The sequence below is a fragment of the Bombus affinis genome, chromosome 10, assembly GCF_024516045.1.
Source record: "Bombus affinis isolate iyBomAffi1 chromosome 10, iyBomAffi1.2, whole genome shotgun sequence".
NCBI classification, from domain to species: domain Eukaryota; kingdom Metazoa; phylum Arthropoda; class Insecta; order Hymenoptera; family Apidae; genus Bombus; species Bombus affinis.
Genome location: NC_066353.1, coordinates 8196716 through 8214098, shown reverse-complemented (window position 1 = coordinate 8214098; position 17383 = coordinate 8196716). Strand labels below are relative to the sequence as shown.

The 17383-nt window shown below is 33.2% G+C and overlaps 1 protein-coding gene across 2 annotated transcripts; it reads left to right on the top strand.

Annotated features, from left to right (window-relative positions):
* On the top strand, window positions 1-13523 carry LOC126921171 (tyrosine aminotransferase). 2 transcript variants are annotated; one of them, XM_050732487.1, is made up of 11 exons: window positions 1-779; window positions 1768-1872; window positions 2125-2192; window positions 6509-6667; window positions 9295-9486; window positions 10020-10102; window positions 10973-11042; window positions 11466-11594; window positions 11846-11929; window positions 12362-12460; window positions 12513-13523. In XM_050732487.1, exons 1-11 carry the CDS (start codon window positions 638-640, stop codon window positions 12648-12650), a joined length of 1269 nt encoding a protein of 422 aa, XP_050588444.1. In that variant the 5' UTR covers window positions 1-637; the 3' UTR covers window positions 12651-13523. The 2 variants fall into 2 exon arrangements, with proteins under 2 accessions (XP_050588444.1, XP_050588443.1); XM_050732486.1 differs by having other exon boundaries at window positions 34-779; window positions 12535-13523.
* Window positions 13524-17383: the final 3860 nt, after the last annotated feature.

Here is a 17383-nt window from a genome sequence, read left to right as displayed (position 1 = left end):
CGAACGTGCTAGAGTATAATGGAAGCTGTTTCGGCTAAAGCTGCTTCGATTAAAATTTTAGATTGTTCGTTGATGAAAAATTTTCATGAACGTAGAAGTGGAATGGAATACTCCGTAAACCCTGTAACGTTCCAAGCTACGGCGTTAGAATTACATATATTTTCTGTTTCAAGACGCGAGAGGATTTACTCGTCGCATGACTTGATACTTCGCTGATAGAAATACATTGCTAAACACGTGAGATCTGGTAATGTCTAATGATGAAACTACAAGAGCGATCTACGTAAACACAGAACCGATTTAAATTAATTACGAAAGAAGGTGTGGAATCTAGCCGACTAATCCGACCGGTTCGTTCGTTTCCCAGCCTACAGTGGAACATTTCGATTATATGACAGACCAGAGAACAGATTTCCTCTCACGATCAGTGATGGAACACTGTTTGATCAAGGATTATCGTTCGCCGATCTTTCGATCTCTTCTAGATAAGGAAACTTCAACGACTGAAATTCGTTCAACATTGCTGGTACATTTTAACAACTCGTGAACGTTTGACGACGTGGTGAATTTTGAAGTGTTGTTAAGGGATACGAAGGAGGGGATTTTGTTCGGGGGTTTCGAAATTTCCAAGTTGGAGATGTCGACGCCGGTATATCGCCACCAATGGAACGTTCAGGCGTCAGATATCGCGAGGAGAACGCACAACCCCATAAGATCCATCGTGGAATGTCTGGTGGTCGAACCTAATCCTGCTAAGTCCATGATCTCGTTATCCATCGGTGAGGTTTTCCTTTATACACAGTTTATTTCTCGCCTGTCGTTTTAAGCGGAAGATTAGTCGAGTTGCTTTGAAATCGAGTAACTCGTCTGCGTACAAATAATTTCTGATCTAATTTCCAATCGAGCAAACTGACAAGATAACGTTAATAAAGTGTTTCAAATTATTTGAAGTAATAACTGTTTGGTTTGCACGCAGAAGACATTAGAAAAAGAGCACGAAACAGAGACAGATAATAGTTTTTAAATTACGAGTTTCTGGGATTGGAAAAGGAATCTCGTGAGACCGGATAATTTCGTGTTCCACGCTTATCGTGGTCTTGTTCGCGTGTAATTAGTTCGTTTGTTCCTTTTTGCTATCTCGTTTAATAACAGAATTGTGAGCCATTTTAAACTGTCCGTAACGTTTGTAAATTTGCAAGAGAGAAGTTAAGATAATTGATTTCTTCGTTTTGCATTTTATATACGTATGAATATATTTTGTTTTCTTCGACGATGATTCGAAAAAGAAGAAAAATATTTTAAATCACGTTGGATGATCACCTGTAGCTTTTCACAAAAAAAAAACTATTTAAATTTAGAATTGGCAACAGGAAGTCTAATGAGTATGCTCTGAGTAGTTTAATCAACAGAATATGTTTTATAATTATTTTATTTTTACGTTAATGAAACATCTACTCGAAGAAAATGTTTAAATGTTTATTATTTATGTATCAAATATATAGAAATTGATTATATTTAGAGGTAATTGATAAAGTAGTTTAAAAAGTTTAATAACAAAATTTATGCGAAGCACTTCCTCGCGTAGCTTGAACAATTTATCACGTACGGTTGCCTATTCCCAAATTTAGTATGCTTCGTTTATATCGATAAAATCGGAAATTCGGAATCGTCGTTGATCGATTGTTTGGATCGAATGATTATAATTATATTATCATTAAACTCAATCAATAATTTAAAGTATTTTACCAAGAAGTTCTCTATTTTTAGGTGATCCAACTACTTTTGGAAATTTAAAACCACCCAAAGAAGTAATCGATGCTGTTCAACAAAGTCTCGTTTCTCAATTATATAATGGATACGCACCTAGTACAGGTACTAATAATAAATTAATAATTCAATAGAAAGAAATTGTACTAACATGAGTAAAGTTTACCGCTGACTAAATAAACGTAGATGCTAATCTAGTTCGTAAGGAGAAAATGAGAAACTAAATGATATTAATGATACATACCTATTTGATAAAATATTTTATTTATTGTCTGTTATAAAATTATCGTTTGAATCAATCTTTAAATTCGGTTCCGATTTATTTTTTAAATAATTAATTAGGCAATATTATTCTAGGTTACCAAAGCGCAAGGGAAGCTGTAGCGGAATATAGTTCCAGCGAATTCGTAAAAGTGGATGCTAAGGTAAATTCTTAATCGTTAAAACCACGATCTATTGAAATTGGTTAAGAAATCAAAATTAATTGATAAAATGATGTACAATTGTCCCCTTTCTTTGTCGTTGATAATCGTATTGTCGATGCGATGTTGATCTTCAGATGAAAGAAAAAAGGAATAATATCCCAGAAATAAGCAAAATACATAATTTTCCGTTGAAAGATTAATTATTTCGCAAATAGAAAACTCTGACTGAATTTAAAGCCAATACTTTGTACCGTTGATTATGTATAATTTCAATCTTCGTCATTTTCCAACGACACAAAATGTTGGATTCGATAAACAGTCGCTGTTAATAACGTTTGAAATTTTGATACGTCACTTAAGAGTCACGATTGATATACATTTTTCGATTAACTTTTTCCATCAACGAGACGGAGGACAGCTATCGATGTTAAAACTCCGTTTGTTATTGCCTTACAAATACGTAAATGGCAATTATTTTTGTTCAATGTTTAATAAAAACATTCCTGGCGTTCACGTCAAGTTTATTGCAAAATACAATAAAGCATTATTAAATGTTTAATGAAGGATAGAATTTCATTTCCAGACTTTTAATTTGCAAACTAATTTTTTGTGATAATTATTGGACGTTTTCTAGCAAAGATGAATATTCTAATTCCCCGTTCTTTGGCCCCTTATTAACAATTTTTTTATGCATAACTCTGTATATCGCTTTACCTTTGTCCGAATGTTCTGTTTAATATATGTATTTGAAATACGAAATGAAAGTACATGCGGTGCGTGAGCGACGGTATGACATACTTTGAGATATAATTTATACGGAAATATCGAGTGCGGAATTAAATTTGTAGCAAATTGTAATATATTAAAAACGGTTTATTATCATAAATTCCGTACATGTTTCTAAAGAGACTAATTACCTACGTTTTGTGACAGTTTTTGTAAAAAAGCACGATAACAATCTGACTTACGGCGAATGCATATTTAATAGTTTGAAATACTCTACAGTAACCTTAGTATGTACAAATACCTGTCAAAATTATTGAACGTATAAAAAGTATGATAAAGAACGTTACTTACAAGAAAAACCATCTAATCGATGAACCTCGTAGAGTTGCGATTTTTATGCGGTTCGATAAAGTATGTTACAAGTAGTTCATAAAAGTGTTAAACAAAAAGTGAACTCGACAATTTTTCTGAAATTGTTACTGATGAGAGTTTTTAAATATCTTTGCACGAATCTGTTTCTCTAACATAATAATACTTGATCGTGACAAAATCAGTTCCTATTACTAATAAGAAAGAAAAAGACAACGATATAGGAAAAATTGAATGCTGGTAAAGAAAACGCAGAAGCATCTGGTTATTCCATATTGTTATCGATCTGTAGAGAACTGTGCTACTGAAAGCCGTGTTGCATACAGATTACTTCCGGCTACGCCTTGTTTTGCATACGCAAATAAATCATGTGTATTAATTACATTCGAAGTCTGATTAATTGCCCTATTTGATGAATTATTTGGATAACATTTTAGAGAACATGCATATCCATATAAATTATGTTCCTCGATCGACAGGTTTAACATTAACACTGAAACTTTGAAATGGAAATATCGAAATATCAGATGCATTGCATTTTCATTATGTATCGCATTTGATTTTGTTAATTTATTAGTTAAGTATAATGAGTTATTCTTCACTGACTGTATTCCTTCCTTCTCTTTACCATAGTATTTTTTTAAGTCGAACACGATCGAATTGAGCATGAAGCTTAAATGTCACGATGTCACAAAAGTAGCCAACGATTTTGCGACCGTGACGCCTAGCATATTCTCTCGTTCTTTGTGCAATCGTGGACGAACGTTCAAAAATTACCCTAAGCGTATTTAAACTTTTTAAAGAAATCTTAATGATTTGTCAGGATTTTGCTTTCCCCTTTTTTCCTTACACAACGAATAATCGAATCGTCCAATTAGGTTTCCAACCTAATATACAATTTTCCATACAGATGCGATCGAGCTCCGTATATTTTCAATCTTCCAGAAGATGTTTCGATTCGAATTAGCTCGACCTGTAACCAGGCGCTTATAGAAACTTGTTCATCTGCAGGCACATCGTGTCCGCTCTCTTTCTGTGTGTATTCATTCGTTGTTTGCGTGCACGTGTATACGATATCTAGTTAAACCGCCAGTTGATCGGAACTGCCGACGAAGTTTGCTGGGAAAACCGAATTTCCCTGCACGATCGGCCGCAAACTAGAAACCACGTTCTCTAAAAGAAGAAATATCATCAATTAACTACGAACTGTCCGGCATCTACGGTTCTCGATACAATCACGAGAAAATCAATAGAATCTCTTCGCTTCACTGTTCCGTTCAAACAATCGTTTTTCCGATCAATGAATTTTTCTCGTTTGCTTTATCGTTCTTGTATGGTCAACGTATCATAGTTTCTAGATTCTAGCTAAAAATTTTTTTATTTATTTATCTATTTATTTATTTATTCATTTAGATAGCATGTGATTTTCTGTTCATCTTTCAGGAGGTATTTTCGTTGCGTTATTGCCATAAATCTTTGTTACTATTTGTTACATTTTCTTTTTAATTTCTTAACTTAATTTCCATCGAATCGATTTCATAATTGCTCGCGTGCGTCGTATTTCGTAATATTCGCGAAGCCTGGTGCTTTCTACTTTATTCTTGCATATTTAGCATCTTCGTATTTATTATTCATGCAGCAAAATGTAGAATCATTTAACTTTCGCCATTAAAGGACACTAGACAAAAATTGGTGTATTATCGAATGTCAGATTCATACTCACACATGAAAATATATTTTAAATTTCCTTCCGAAGGACAAATTTTCCTTTTTAATATCGTCCGATGAATGATTTTCAATATGCATAAGTAAAAGTCGAAAATAAATCAATGCGACGTTTCGTTGAAAAATTAAACAATCCATCACGATTGTAAAGATCAAATTTATTCTCACATACACGGTACTGGAAAGTACTTTTATGTGTATAACAAATTTAATATTCGTAGTTCGATATTTCGCGTCATTGTAAATGGAAAGTATTGAAAATATAAAACGAAGCAAAATTAATAATTTTTACGTAAATGAAAAATATCTTCCTTGTGAATTCCTTTAGAGAAGAAAGATAAAGGGATTAAACAACTTGTTATTAAATTTAATAATTGATATTTTTTATCCTCGTTATGCAACAAAAAAAAAAAAAGAAAAAAAAATTCACAGATTTAAAAGTAATGTATTATCAGGACTGTGATATCATCGTGAAAATCTAAAATAAAGCTCACCATTTCGAAACCCGAACAGAATCGATATTGTTGCAAAAAAAATGTTCATAAAGCAAGGAACATTCCCCTTGTGCTGCGAAAATTGTAATGTATGGCATGCAATGAATCTGCTATTAGCTTTATTCACTGCGCCCCCAGGAAATGGACGTCGGAAAAACGACGAGAATCGAGCTTTTTCACAGTTTTAAAGATTTCATGTGCATCGAACGTTTAATTAATGTATGCCTGCAGAACTATAGGCGAAAATTCTTCCCATTTTCTTCGCTAGCATAATTCATATAGGAAAATATATTTAGAAATATAAATACATCCCAAACTTAACGTGTATTTTTACTTTCATCTTAAATTATTAATTTCGTACGGCAGAATTAAATTTTTCATAGATCAGCTACCACCGGATTCCTTTTTTCAAATAGATTTTAACGTCGCGTTAATTGCACGGATAGTGACTTACGAAAGCAGTTGAACGCTTACCACTGAAAGCTTTTATGTGTTACATAAAAGATTGTAAAACTTCATTAGTATCGTAATGATACATAACTTTATTCGATGATATTAGTAAAATTTTAAACTAGTCTGAAAATGTAGTTAGAAGCTGCAAGATATTATTTACTACAAACTTGTACATATTTTGTTAAAAATTAGCACATAGCAGAATAGCGATTTTAAACACATACATATATATCGAAGATGGTTTTATCGAATATCGAGGTTTATTAATATAACGGATAATCGACTGTTTAAATAGTTTTTGAACCTCTATGAATTATATATATATATATATACTTGCATTAAATATCTTGCAGCTTCTGTGTACATTTTTAGGTTTGTTTAAAAATTCCTCGTGTACAGGTTGATCAGAGTGGAAAAAGACCACGATATACGATTTCTACAGCAAATTAGTTTATAGCAAATTAATTGGCTTTAGTCACAAATTTATTAGGAAGATAGTTTTCAAACGGAATGCTAATTCTCGGTCCTTTGAATTCTCTCTTTTTTCAGGATGTAATTTTATGCAGCGGATGCTCCTGCGCTCTCGACCTCTGTATAACAGCGTTAGCACGAAGGGGGCAAAATATTCTGATACCGCGACCCGGTTTCTCGATCTATCGAACACTTGCAGAAGGTCTTGGTATCAACGTAAAATCCTATGAGTTACGCGTAAGTATAAACGTATCTCGAAAGTTCACCAATATTCTCACATCTGCATTTTAGTACCAGCATTTTACCTGATATCGATGACAACGTTTTTCTATAAAGAAAAATTTATTATTTCCATGCCTTTTCTTTTACATTCTTTATTTAATCGATATGTTTATGTTATACCAATGATATATATTTTTCTTATCCAATTATGCATTTTGTTCAAAATACGCAAAGTTTAACAGCTGCAAATATCAATCTCATTACAGTCACATGTTTACTTTTAGAAATCTATGTAATCGCATCATAATATTTTGCTATATAGGTACGATGATGATTATAAAGACTAAAATTCTTGTAATTCGATTTATCCGTAAAAAAATAAGCAAGTGCCCACGTACTTTTGAAAAGTAGCGTATACACGTATCTCGATTTGAAAAAAACGGTAAAATGTTAAACTTCGTGGTAATAACGAGGTCTTTCCCGCCGTTCCTTTGTCTCCTTTGCCGCGAATTTTAATGCCTCCCCACTCGGCCAGACAGCGCAGTGTGGACTATTTTACCACAGAGAAGTAATTAAAACCACGGTACCGTAACTCTTCGTGCTCTAGCAGGGAGAGTGAGAGAGAGAAAGAGAGAGAGAAAGAAAGAGGGGGAAAGATTGTGGGTTATAATGCAGAAGTTGAGGTGGATTATCCGTATGTAAGGTGGCCCGTATGCGCGTAACTTTCGGTACACGAACTTTCCATTTGTCACGTGCTGATGAAAAATTAATTCGCGATACGCGATCTTCTTTCGGGATCATTATTGAATGTCAAGGTTCGTATTAATTTTTGAACGATTCCCGTTTCGCTTCAGTGTCTTCTACACGAACGCTTTCTGAATGTTTTAAAAGAGGAAGCTGAGAAATTATTGATTTTGGAAGTTCTTGAAATATTAGACTTTTCTTGCATAATAGTTTACTAACTAATGGTATAAGCAAGAAAAGCAATTGCTGTTGATAATTTCTACTTTATGACTTGCAAAGCTTCGTTAATAATACTACGTAGTTCTGTTGTGCAAGTGTACCGTGTGACTTTAAAATACTAAAAAGATAACTAAAGCTGCGACAGTTTGATCATATTTATTAACAAACGATGTATTTGTTGTTTTAATTTTTTCGAGTTTTCGAATGCTTTTGTATATGAACAACAGAGCTTCGAATAAAGAAATTTCAAGATTCAATAGAATTACAGAAATTAAGAAACGCAAGATATTGGAGTTATGAACTCGGAAATTCAATACATTCCCTTCTCTTTTTCAATTTACGAGTGTAGCAACAATTTGTTTCCAAATGTCAGATATAGAATATTTTAGCAAAGCAGGATGAAATTTCTTCAAGTGTACGCGAAATACGCAATTAATACCGTAAACAAGATTAAAATTGATAGTTCATAACACTTTCGTGCAACGTATAATAACTTATTCTTTAATACATCATTGTCAAAGATTGAGTTGTGCATAACAAGTTCTGGTACTTGCGGCTTATCGTATTGCATGGTCCATGCCATTTTCTGTGACTTATAAGCCCACACATAAGTATTGATCCAGCTACCATACGTATACTGGGTGCCCTGAAAATATTTATGATCGCGCAGAAAAAATAAATAATTTTTCAAACAAGATTGTAAACTGGAAATTCCAGCTGTAAACGTTACGCAACTAAAAAGAGTATACATGATCATGCATTCTGGATGATTTATAAATACACAATTTGAAATAATTTAATTGAATAGTCATAAGCTTATATATATAAAATATATATCAGAACTAGAAGTCTATGATATATTACTCGTTCTCTTAAAATTTCTTTTAAAGTTCCTTTAAAATGAATTTTTGAAAAGATCCTCGAAAGTTCCAGCTCCATCGTAATGTATCGTGAAGCGACGAAAAGAAAAAAATTAGAAACAACTGCGTAGTTTTGCGAAATATGTTGAAACCTACAGTTTTTGGGCGTTCGGAAAATGCTGAAATAATATTTGCATATTTCGTTGCGTGCCGCTATGTTGTGTCGGAACAGGTTGTTTCTTTCTTTTTTTGTTACTTCGTGTGTTGAAGACATACTAGTACTTAACGTGAACACGTACTTACGTAGTATGTATCGCGAGAAAATAGCGTAAGAGGTTGCTGTGATAAATCGGGGTACTTAAACTTATTGCTTGCAATACTGTTCTAGCAGCCATTAACTTGGAAAACCTATAAAAATGTGTTATATAGTGGTATCATAAATCGTTTCATTTGCTTTAACGTCTGCCATAGTTATTAATAACCCATCGAATCTTACAGAAAATTAGCTAAAGTAATTAAAAGTTTGCGAAAGAAAGCAACAACTTAATTCTAACGAAGAAAAATTACGTTTCAAAGCGGTATACTTAACTAAATATAATACGAAAATGCTACTACACGATGAATTTGTATAAATATATTTCCTTCCTATTTTGTATACCGAATATATCACAGCTTTGTCTACGAAAAGAGTTCTATTTTACTTTTCTAAAATTTACTAAAATTATATGCATAATGAATAATTGAATTATACGTTATTACGTCATAGGAAAATATTTTCCGCGGAGGAACTCGGTTAACTTCGGTTATTCACATTTCTAGCCTGAACTCGGCTGGGAGATCGATCTGGACAACTTGGAATCACAGATCGACGAATTCACCGCGGCGATCATTATAAACAATCCTTCGAACCCGTGCGGTTCCGTATTTAGCAAGGATCACACACTCGACATTCTCGACGTAGCCGCTCGTTACTACATACCAATTATTGCCGATGAAATTTACGAGCATATGGTACGTGATTAACATACGTATACATACAGCCCTTATAGTTTCATTTTATAATGAAATTATATAAATTATAATAAAGTAGTGTATATACGTTTAAACTCAATTCGAGTCAACCTATAAGTTACCCATTGAACGTTGTTTTGATATTGAACGTCATATAATTAATATTCTACAAATCTATAGCTAATATTAAGTAACATTAAGTAGATGAGCTTTGTACGGTTTATTTTATTAAAATTTTTTTATTTTTAGAATTTTACGAAGTTATTGAATCTTGTCATACTATAAAGTAGAAATCACTTAATTTGATTTTCAAGTTTTCATTTTTAATTCCGATTTGTTAAATGCATTTTACGATAGTTCACGTTAGGAAGAATCAATTTAACGAACAAGTCAAGTGCTTCTTCGATAATAACCGTTGCTTCATAAAAGTCTTGTTTAATTTTCTGCAGGGTACCAAAAATCTTGTACCATGTTTACCATGTCGCATTTAAAAAATTTACTACATTTCTTTTATCGTTATTTTGTCTTGCCAGGTGTTCCCAGGACGGACTTTCCATTCGTTAGCATCTTTGTCGAAGGAAGTTCCTATTTTGTCATGTAGCGGCCTGACGAAGAGGTATGCAAAAATCAACTTTGAAAACTTAGCGTGTCATGATCGCGTCGCTTGGATATTTTCATTCCTTCAAATACATTCGTGAAGTTTTTACGCGGGACGTTTTACAGCGGTTTACGGCTACATTCCGTACACATAATTGCACGAGCATCGTGGAATCAATATTACAGCGAATTCTTGGTGGTCAAGCGGGAAGTTTTGTGGCGGCGAATGTTCGCACGCAACCTGGACACCGATGCTCGTTGCTTCCTATTTTAAAAATAGTTTCATCGCGAAAAGGTTGGAATATATTCAAAATATAGATAAAAAATATATTATCTGACAAATTTCTGATAAATTATTATTATCCAAAAGCTTGAATTTACTTCGAATTGAGTAGTAATTTAATTTTTCGTTACTCATTTTCATTTGTCGTCCGTCTTAAAGAAGGAATTTATTGTCAATAAATTTTCTAATTGTTCTTTCGATACCAGTTTCAATTGTACCTTTGAAATTCGTAAATTACTCTCTGAAAAAAAGGACTCGTAGATCTATTGTAAGGATATAGATATTGAGTGTATTTTTTAATCAAATAATAGAATTATTACGATTTTTATTTATTTATAGCTAATATTAAAAACTAGGATAAAAATTTCCAGGACGATTTACTCAATTCACCATTTTGTTTTATGGTCCCCTTTTCGAGAAAACTTCCCAATTATAATTTAAATATAAAGCTTAATGTAAGATTATAGACCAGCGGTATATCAATCTCTGTGCTTTCTGCTTGATTATTATCATGTAGCGATGTGACTCGGGGCATGCACTAGTAATAATCGAGTTACAACAATGGACGCATTACCAGGTAAACGGTAATCTTCACCGATGTTTCAGATTTTTAGTGCCCGGCTGGCGTATGGGCTGGATAATCATTCACGATCGTCAAAACGTGCTGGAAAAGGAGGTGGGTAATTGCACGATACGCTATATACGGGAAAGCTTGAAAATAATTGCTTCTCCGTTCGTATTGTTTCCGTAACAAGAACGACCAGATCTGTTTCTGCGCCGTGCCTTATCGCGTTTGGATTAAATTTCGTTGATTAAATTTTATCCCATCGTTAAAGTTCTCCACTTGGCACCGTTCACCGTTCACCTCAACTTTGCTCGAGTCTTACTTTCGTGTTGAGGAAAAAAAGAGAAAAAAAAAGAATGAAAGAAAGAACGAAGGAAATCGAAGAAATCAACGAGTCGAGCAAAGGATGAGACTGTTAGCTCCAGCAAAATTTTACTTTCGAAGAACTTTAATTCGTACTTTTCTTTCTTATAAGAATTTTCAATTGTATAATGTGCGATATATTGTATCACTTTTTCTTATTCTCTCATGTAGATAAGGAAAGCGCTTCATTGCCTAAGTCAGCGAATTATCGGCAGCAACACGCTTATTCAAGGTGCGTTGCCTACTATTCTGAAGAACACGCCACAGGAATTTTACGATGGCGTCGTTAGAATGTTGCATGTACGTTTTTGTTATCTTAAGTACCTTTTAGAAATTTATGCAAACTTGAAAATCGCGAGGGTCATATTTCAAGTGGGATATTTACGAATATAACAAAATTTAAATTAGACGGAACATTAATTAATTAATCTGTTAAACCGGGGAAGAGTTAACACGTTACGCGAATGTTTAATTTCCTGGATATAACTACATATTCTTTTCTTTATAAATTTGCCACGATATAATAATCAAATTTTCATTTTCGTTTTTAGGATCACTCGAAAACGGCGTACAACTGTGTGTCGAAGATCTCAGGGTTGAAACCAATAATGCCCGACGGAGCAATGTACATGATGGTAATTATCTAATCTATGTTAATAGTTTCTCTGTCTATGTCTCGCGATATAAATACAAAGGGAAGTAAAGTAAGAAAAGTAACGGAGAACGTAACAATTCCTAAAACAAAATGTATCCAAATCTACTATAAATCAAAGTGTAAATCTAATTTGCTCTACTTACAGTTTCCAATAATAAGTTTGAGAAGTAGACCATGCGCGACATGTTATGTAATGTATATGAATAATGAAATTCCAAAGTTTCTAAACAGTACCTTATTTACCGTTATTAAACTCGATTACAAGGCGATTCGATTGAAATTGCCATCCGTGTAAATATTTCGTGTAATTAGGTGAAAATCAGACGCGATTTAAACGTTAAGGTAAACACACCGACGTTAAGGGTAGCAGATCGCAATTTACTGACTATAAATTATCCTATCGGTCCCCCAGGTTTACATAGATCTACCTTGTTTTCCGGAATTTAATTCCGACCTCGAATTCGTGCAACGATTGCTAATGGAGGAGTCTGTGTTTTGCCTTCCTGGCCAGGTACGTCCTATAAATCGAGCTCTCGTTCGACTGGACGTTTTCGTCGATTAAGCGCTTCTCAATTCTTTTCACAGTGCTTCGATTATCCGTCGTACATGAGGCTGGTCATCACGGTGCCCATAGATATGTTGGAGGAGGCTTGTCAGAGAATACAGGAATTCTGCGAGAGGCATCACTACAAAACAGCTGAAGATACGCAAAGAAGCAACTTAATTGCTGCGGAAATTCCATATTAAAGAGTATATGTGATATAGTTAATTTCGTTGTCTTATTATTTATGTTACGTTGCGTTGGTGCATAGGTATGCACTGAAATGTCATTCTTTTCAAATAATATATTCATTACACGTAGTTTCCATGAAACATGATACGTTTAATAGAAATATAATAATTTCCATATGATTCGATACATTTTTCCAATCAATATGTGTATTTTGCCATCTCAGATCGTCAGCAAACTTAAGTATTTTATAAGTATTATATCAAGTCGTTAAGTAATATTTATAAGTATAGATGATAGCTTATTTCTCGATGTTTAATACATAATTTCCAGTATAATTTAATATAATTTTAAGTTTTTATAGGTATAGAAGATAATTTAATCGTTATAGAAATTCTTTATAAAATATCGAATTTATTTGTATAAGTATACTGCTATTTATACTGTATAATAATCCATTGAGGTAATAAACTTCAAAATTTCGTAAACGATGTTACTTTAAAATAAGAATAATTAAGAAATATTTAATCAATCTCATTTGCAATTAATGACGGTGGTACAAATCAAGGATTAAATCAGAAAGATACGAGTCATGTTCGTGATGATGTCTTGTTTTAATCTGAATAGTAATTCCAATTTATAAAATTAACGATTACCGGTCACGAATTATGTATGACATTAATAAATATTCTATATGTGTCACAATATTTAAACTAACGCTGAGAATGAGACGTGACTATCAAAACGAGTTATAAAAGATAAAAGAATTTTGTAGATTTTCAATAAACGTCAAGTGAAAATATAAGAAAAATTTTAAATAATAAAAGATTTGCCTGGTTTCCAACTTTGGTTGTCATTAATTTTCTAAAAATTAGCATAAAATTTACCTACTCCTAATTTCTTTCACGTCCAATGAACTATAAAATTGATTATAGAAAAGATAACACTTAGCATAAAATTTACCTACTCGTAATTTCTTTGACGTCCAATGAACTATAGTATTGATTATAGAAATTATAACACTTTTGATTTTACATTTCCTTATACGTATATTTTTAATAAACACCTTGTAAAAGATACGATACTTCTTTCTGAGCTCAACAATATTTTCTAAATTTTATGGAACAGTTTGAGATGAATATTAAACGTGTCGATTCGTTTAATAAAGAGACGATAAAATTGTAATAGCCAATTATATTAAAATCACTGTAAGTACAAATACAGAAATAGTGTACACTGTCGTAATCGTCGCTCGCTTGAATCAATCGAACTCCTCTACTAGCTAATTATTCTACTATTGAACTGTCCTAGAGACCACATTCGTCTATTTATAACTACAGTTGTTATTATAAAAAGATCAAATGTAATTCTGGTTCGTTTACCTTTGAACCTAGCAAACCAAAACAACGTTAGTATTCCAAGGCACAATAATATGAGTCTCTCGCGATTCAAATCTTCCGTTGCCTCACGTGCCGCTACAAGTTAGAATACAATTTCTCTACTTAGATAAAATAACTAGATGACGACAAAATGAATACAATACTACTTACGTTTACACGGTTTTATCGGATCCAGCTGCGACTCCTAATGTACATCAATATCTCATTAACCTGCACATTGTGACTTCTAATTTCTACACGCGGAATTTCCGATAAGCTTTGTACACGCGTTTATCTATACAAGCCGATGATCTAATTAATTTCCATTTCGCGCGCGTGTACGTTAAAGTTTACCCCCTGTCAGTGTGTCGCTAAACACGTGAATTCCGGTTAATGCCGCGACGAAACGTTTCCGCTGGAAATTCGATTGCGAACCGCGTTAAACAATGATGTCGTGCTCCCCGTCTTTAACATAATAATCGAATACATCAAACTCACTCTGCAGAATTCATCGAATCAGTATTTTACTCGCGAACTGTCTGCCATCGTATCACGTTTGCTTCGAAATTTCCACGACATAAAAACGTTTGCAATGAAAGCGCATTCATCCTGATTCGTGAACACGTTGATAATTAAAACAAACGACGAAAGGGACGAGCAATCGGCCAAAGCGATTTGCCACGGAATGAAATTTCCCAAAAGGGTTTTTCCTCAATTTAGACCAATGAGTGTTTATTTATGGCTATTCCACTCTGCTCGAATCGAATTCCCCTGAAATTTTTCTCGTTCCATCGCCAGTGTCGGATCGTATAAAAATGCGTTGACGATTGTGAAAATGGCACGAGTTAATCCCTAATTGGTGTTGTCAATCTACTGTTAAAATTTTGCATTCGTCGGACGGATATTATTCGCTACAGATTTTCCTAAAGAATAGGAAACAGTCGTTTTGACGAATATGAGCAGAACGAATAATATATTAAAATAGATGGAATATACAGTTTACTTATATTGAATAGTTTAATCGTTATAGAGTAGCTTTTTCGATTCAGTTTAGTAATAAATTATAAATAAATTATCACACACAAGCGCGCAAATTTATGTAAATATGTAATCATTATTCGTTTTCCTTATCATCCTACCCATTATTCATGTTTTTTAATCGGTGAGATAATAACGATGAATTTTAATTCTCTGTCCACTTTGTATAGCATGTCAAACATCCATTAAAGTCTTTCTTGTTGCACGAGCTTATAGAACACACCTTGAAATTGTCGAACTCCGATTAGGAATTACTAGGCATATCATCCTGCAAAGGGTAATTCGGAAAATATAGGAGTCTCTCTCGTATTTCGTGTTTCACGCGAGCAGAGGTGGTTATATTTTCGTTGAAGACTCCATTGTAACGCGGAACGCTAACGAGCACATACAGCCGGCATATTACGAGACCACCAACATGCATCGTTATTCAAGTTGCGTGATATTGACGATCGCGTTTGGACCATTGCAAATAGTTTATGTTGTCGAACAAATAAGGTATAGGTGTGTTACATTTTCTTATAATCTGTACTCTATATAGACAAGAATACTTTCATTTTACAAAAGCGTATAGTCATTCGCTATAATTGCATGTGCATATTTCAAATTAAATTAAGTTCTTAAAGTTAGAATACGCAGAGTAAAATTTTAATCTACAGTAATTTTTGGTTCAATTATTCAAACAAAAGAAACAAAAATGAAATAATGATAGATGGAAAGATTTGATAAACAAACGAGGATAATTAAATAGAGTATTTACTAAGTAAAATAATATTCAAATAATATTTATCAATTAAGTAAATATTTCGGGATATAACTAAGGCAACGTAATTATTCTATATTGTCGCATCATAATTGAGGAGCGTATTTTACTCCTCATTTATGTAAATTCCATTCTATATTAAATTAACATGTAGTCGTAAAATGCTATGATATTAAAACTCGAAATGTTAAATGTTGTTAATGCATACATTTTTTTAGAAATGTACGAGTTTCTCAAAAGCTTGTTTATTAAGTAACAACTTAAAGCATTTGGTGATGTTTGCGCTGGCATTGTTCGCACCATGAATTAATCAAAATTAATGTCTAAGTTCGTCCGGGAAATCAATTTACATGTAATTACCTATCTGAGCTTGCCAATCTTCTTAATTGAAGAGCCCTCTGTGAGCAGGAAACATAGATATTTGGGATAGCTGACGTAGCGTTGATGAAGGAGTATAGAAGGAGGGATATGTTTTCCGGTTTGCTGCATCCCAATCCACATCGTAAGCATAGATACACATTGGATTATAGTCGAGACAGTTGAAGGTTGTACAAGTAACTTAGATTATTTTCTAATTTCAAAAGCGCGAATTTTGTTCTCTTTCAATTTTAGAAAGTGCTCGTTTAGATAAAGAAGAAAAATATATGTTTAATTATAATATAAGTTTTCAAAGCTAGGCTTGAAGTTAAATGTTTATGTAATGTAACGTTTTGGAACATATTTCGAATATTTGTTATCTCATCTCTCTTTGCATGGGTTTACGAGGTCAAGTAGAGTTAGAACTCGGTATTCTCGTTGATAGCCTGAATCCCAGGGTATATTGTATATGGTAGAGGGTGGTTAGAATTAGAGACTGTCGAACGAGACTCTTGTGTATTCGCCACTCTGTGGCGAAACTTGACAATTAGCATCGTCTACCAACTATAATTCTTTATACATTTGAGGCATTTGCAGTCCAATCTAAATTTACAAAAATTTTTTTGATATATAAAGTATGGAATGAATTGGAAGTGCTAATATAAAGATATATGTAGATTGATTAGAACAGATTAAACCATTGTACGAGTTTCTTTCGTCACAAAATGATATTAAAATGAAAAGGAAAATCTAAAAAAATCTACTTATGTGCTTTTCCTGTGATCATCGAATACAACAGATACTTAAAAAATTCATAGATCCTTCGTCATCTATCTACCTAAAAAAGTATCAAGGGATTAATTATGTGATATTTACTTCATCATCGTATTAAAACATGTTATATTTGAATTATGTTTGAAAGAACACGGCCGAACATATGAGACTTCATGAAACACGTTGAGAAGTCTTTTCATGAAAAGAAATGACAGAAAAAGCAGCAAGGAGAGCATGCATACGAATGTTATCTAAAAACATGCGCGACGTATCATCGTACTCCCTTCGTGATTACATCAGATGCTTATGGCTATCATTTCGAACATCTGTTGCAAGCAAGTTTGTAAGATAGAGTAGCTCGTCTCTATATTATGTATGCCGTGCAATGATCTTTTT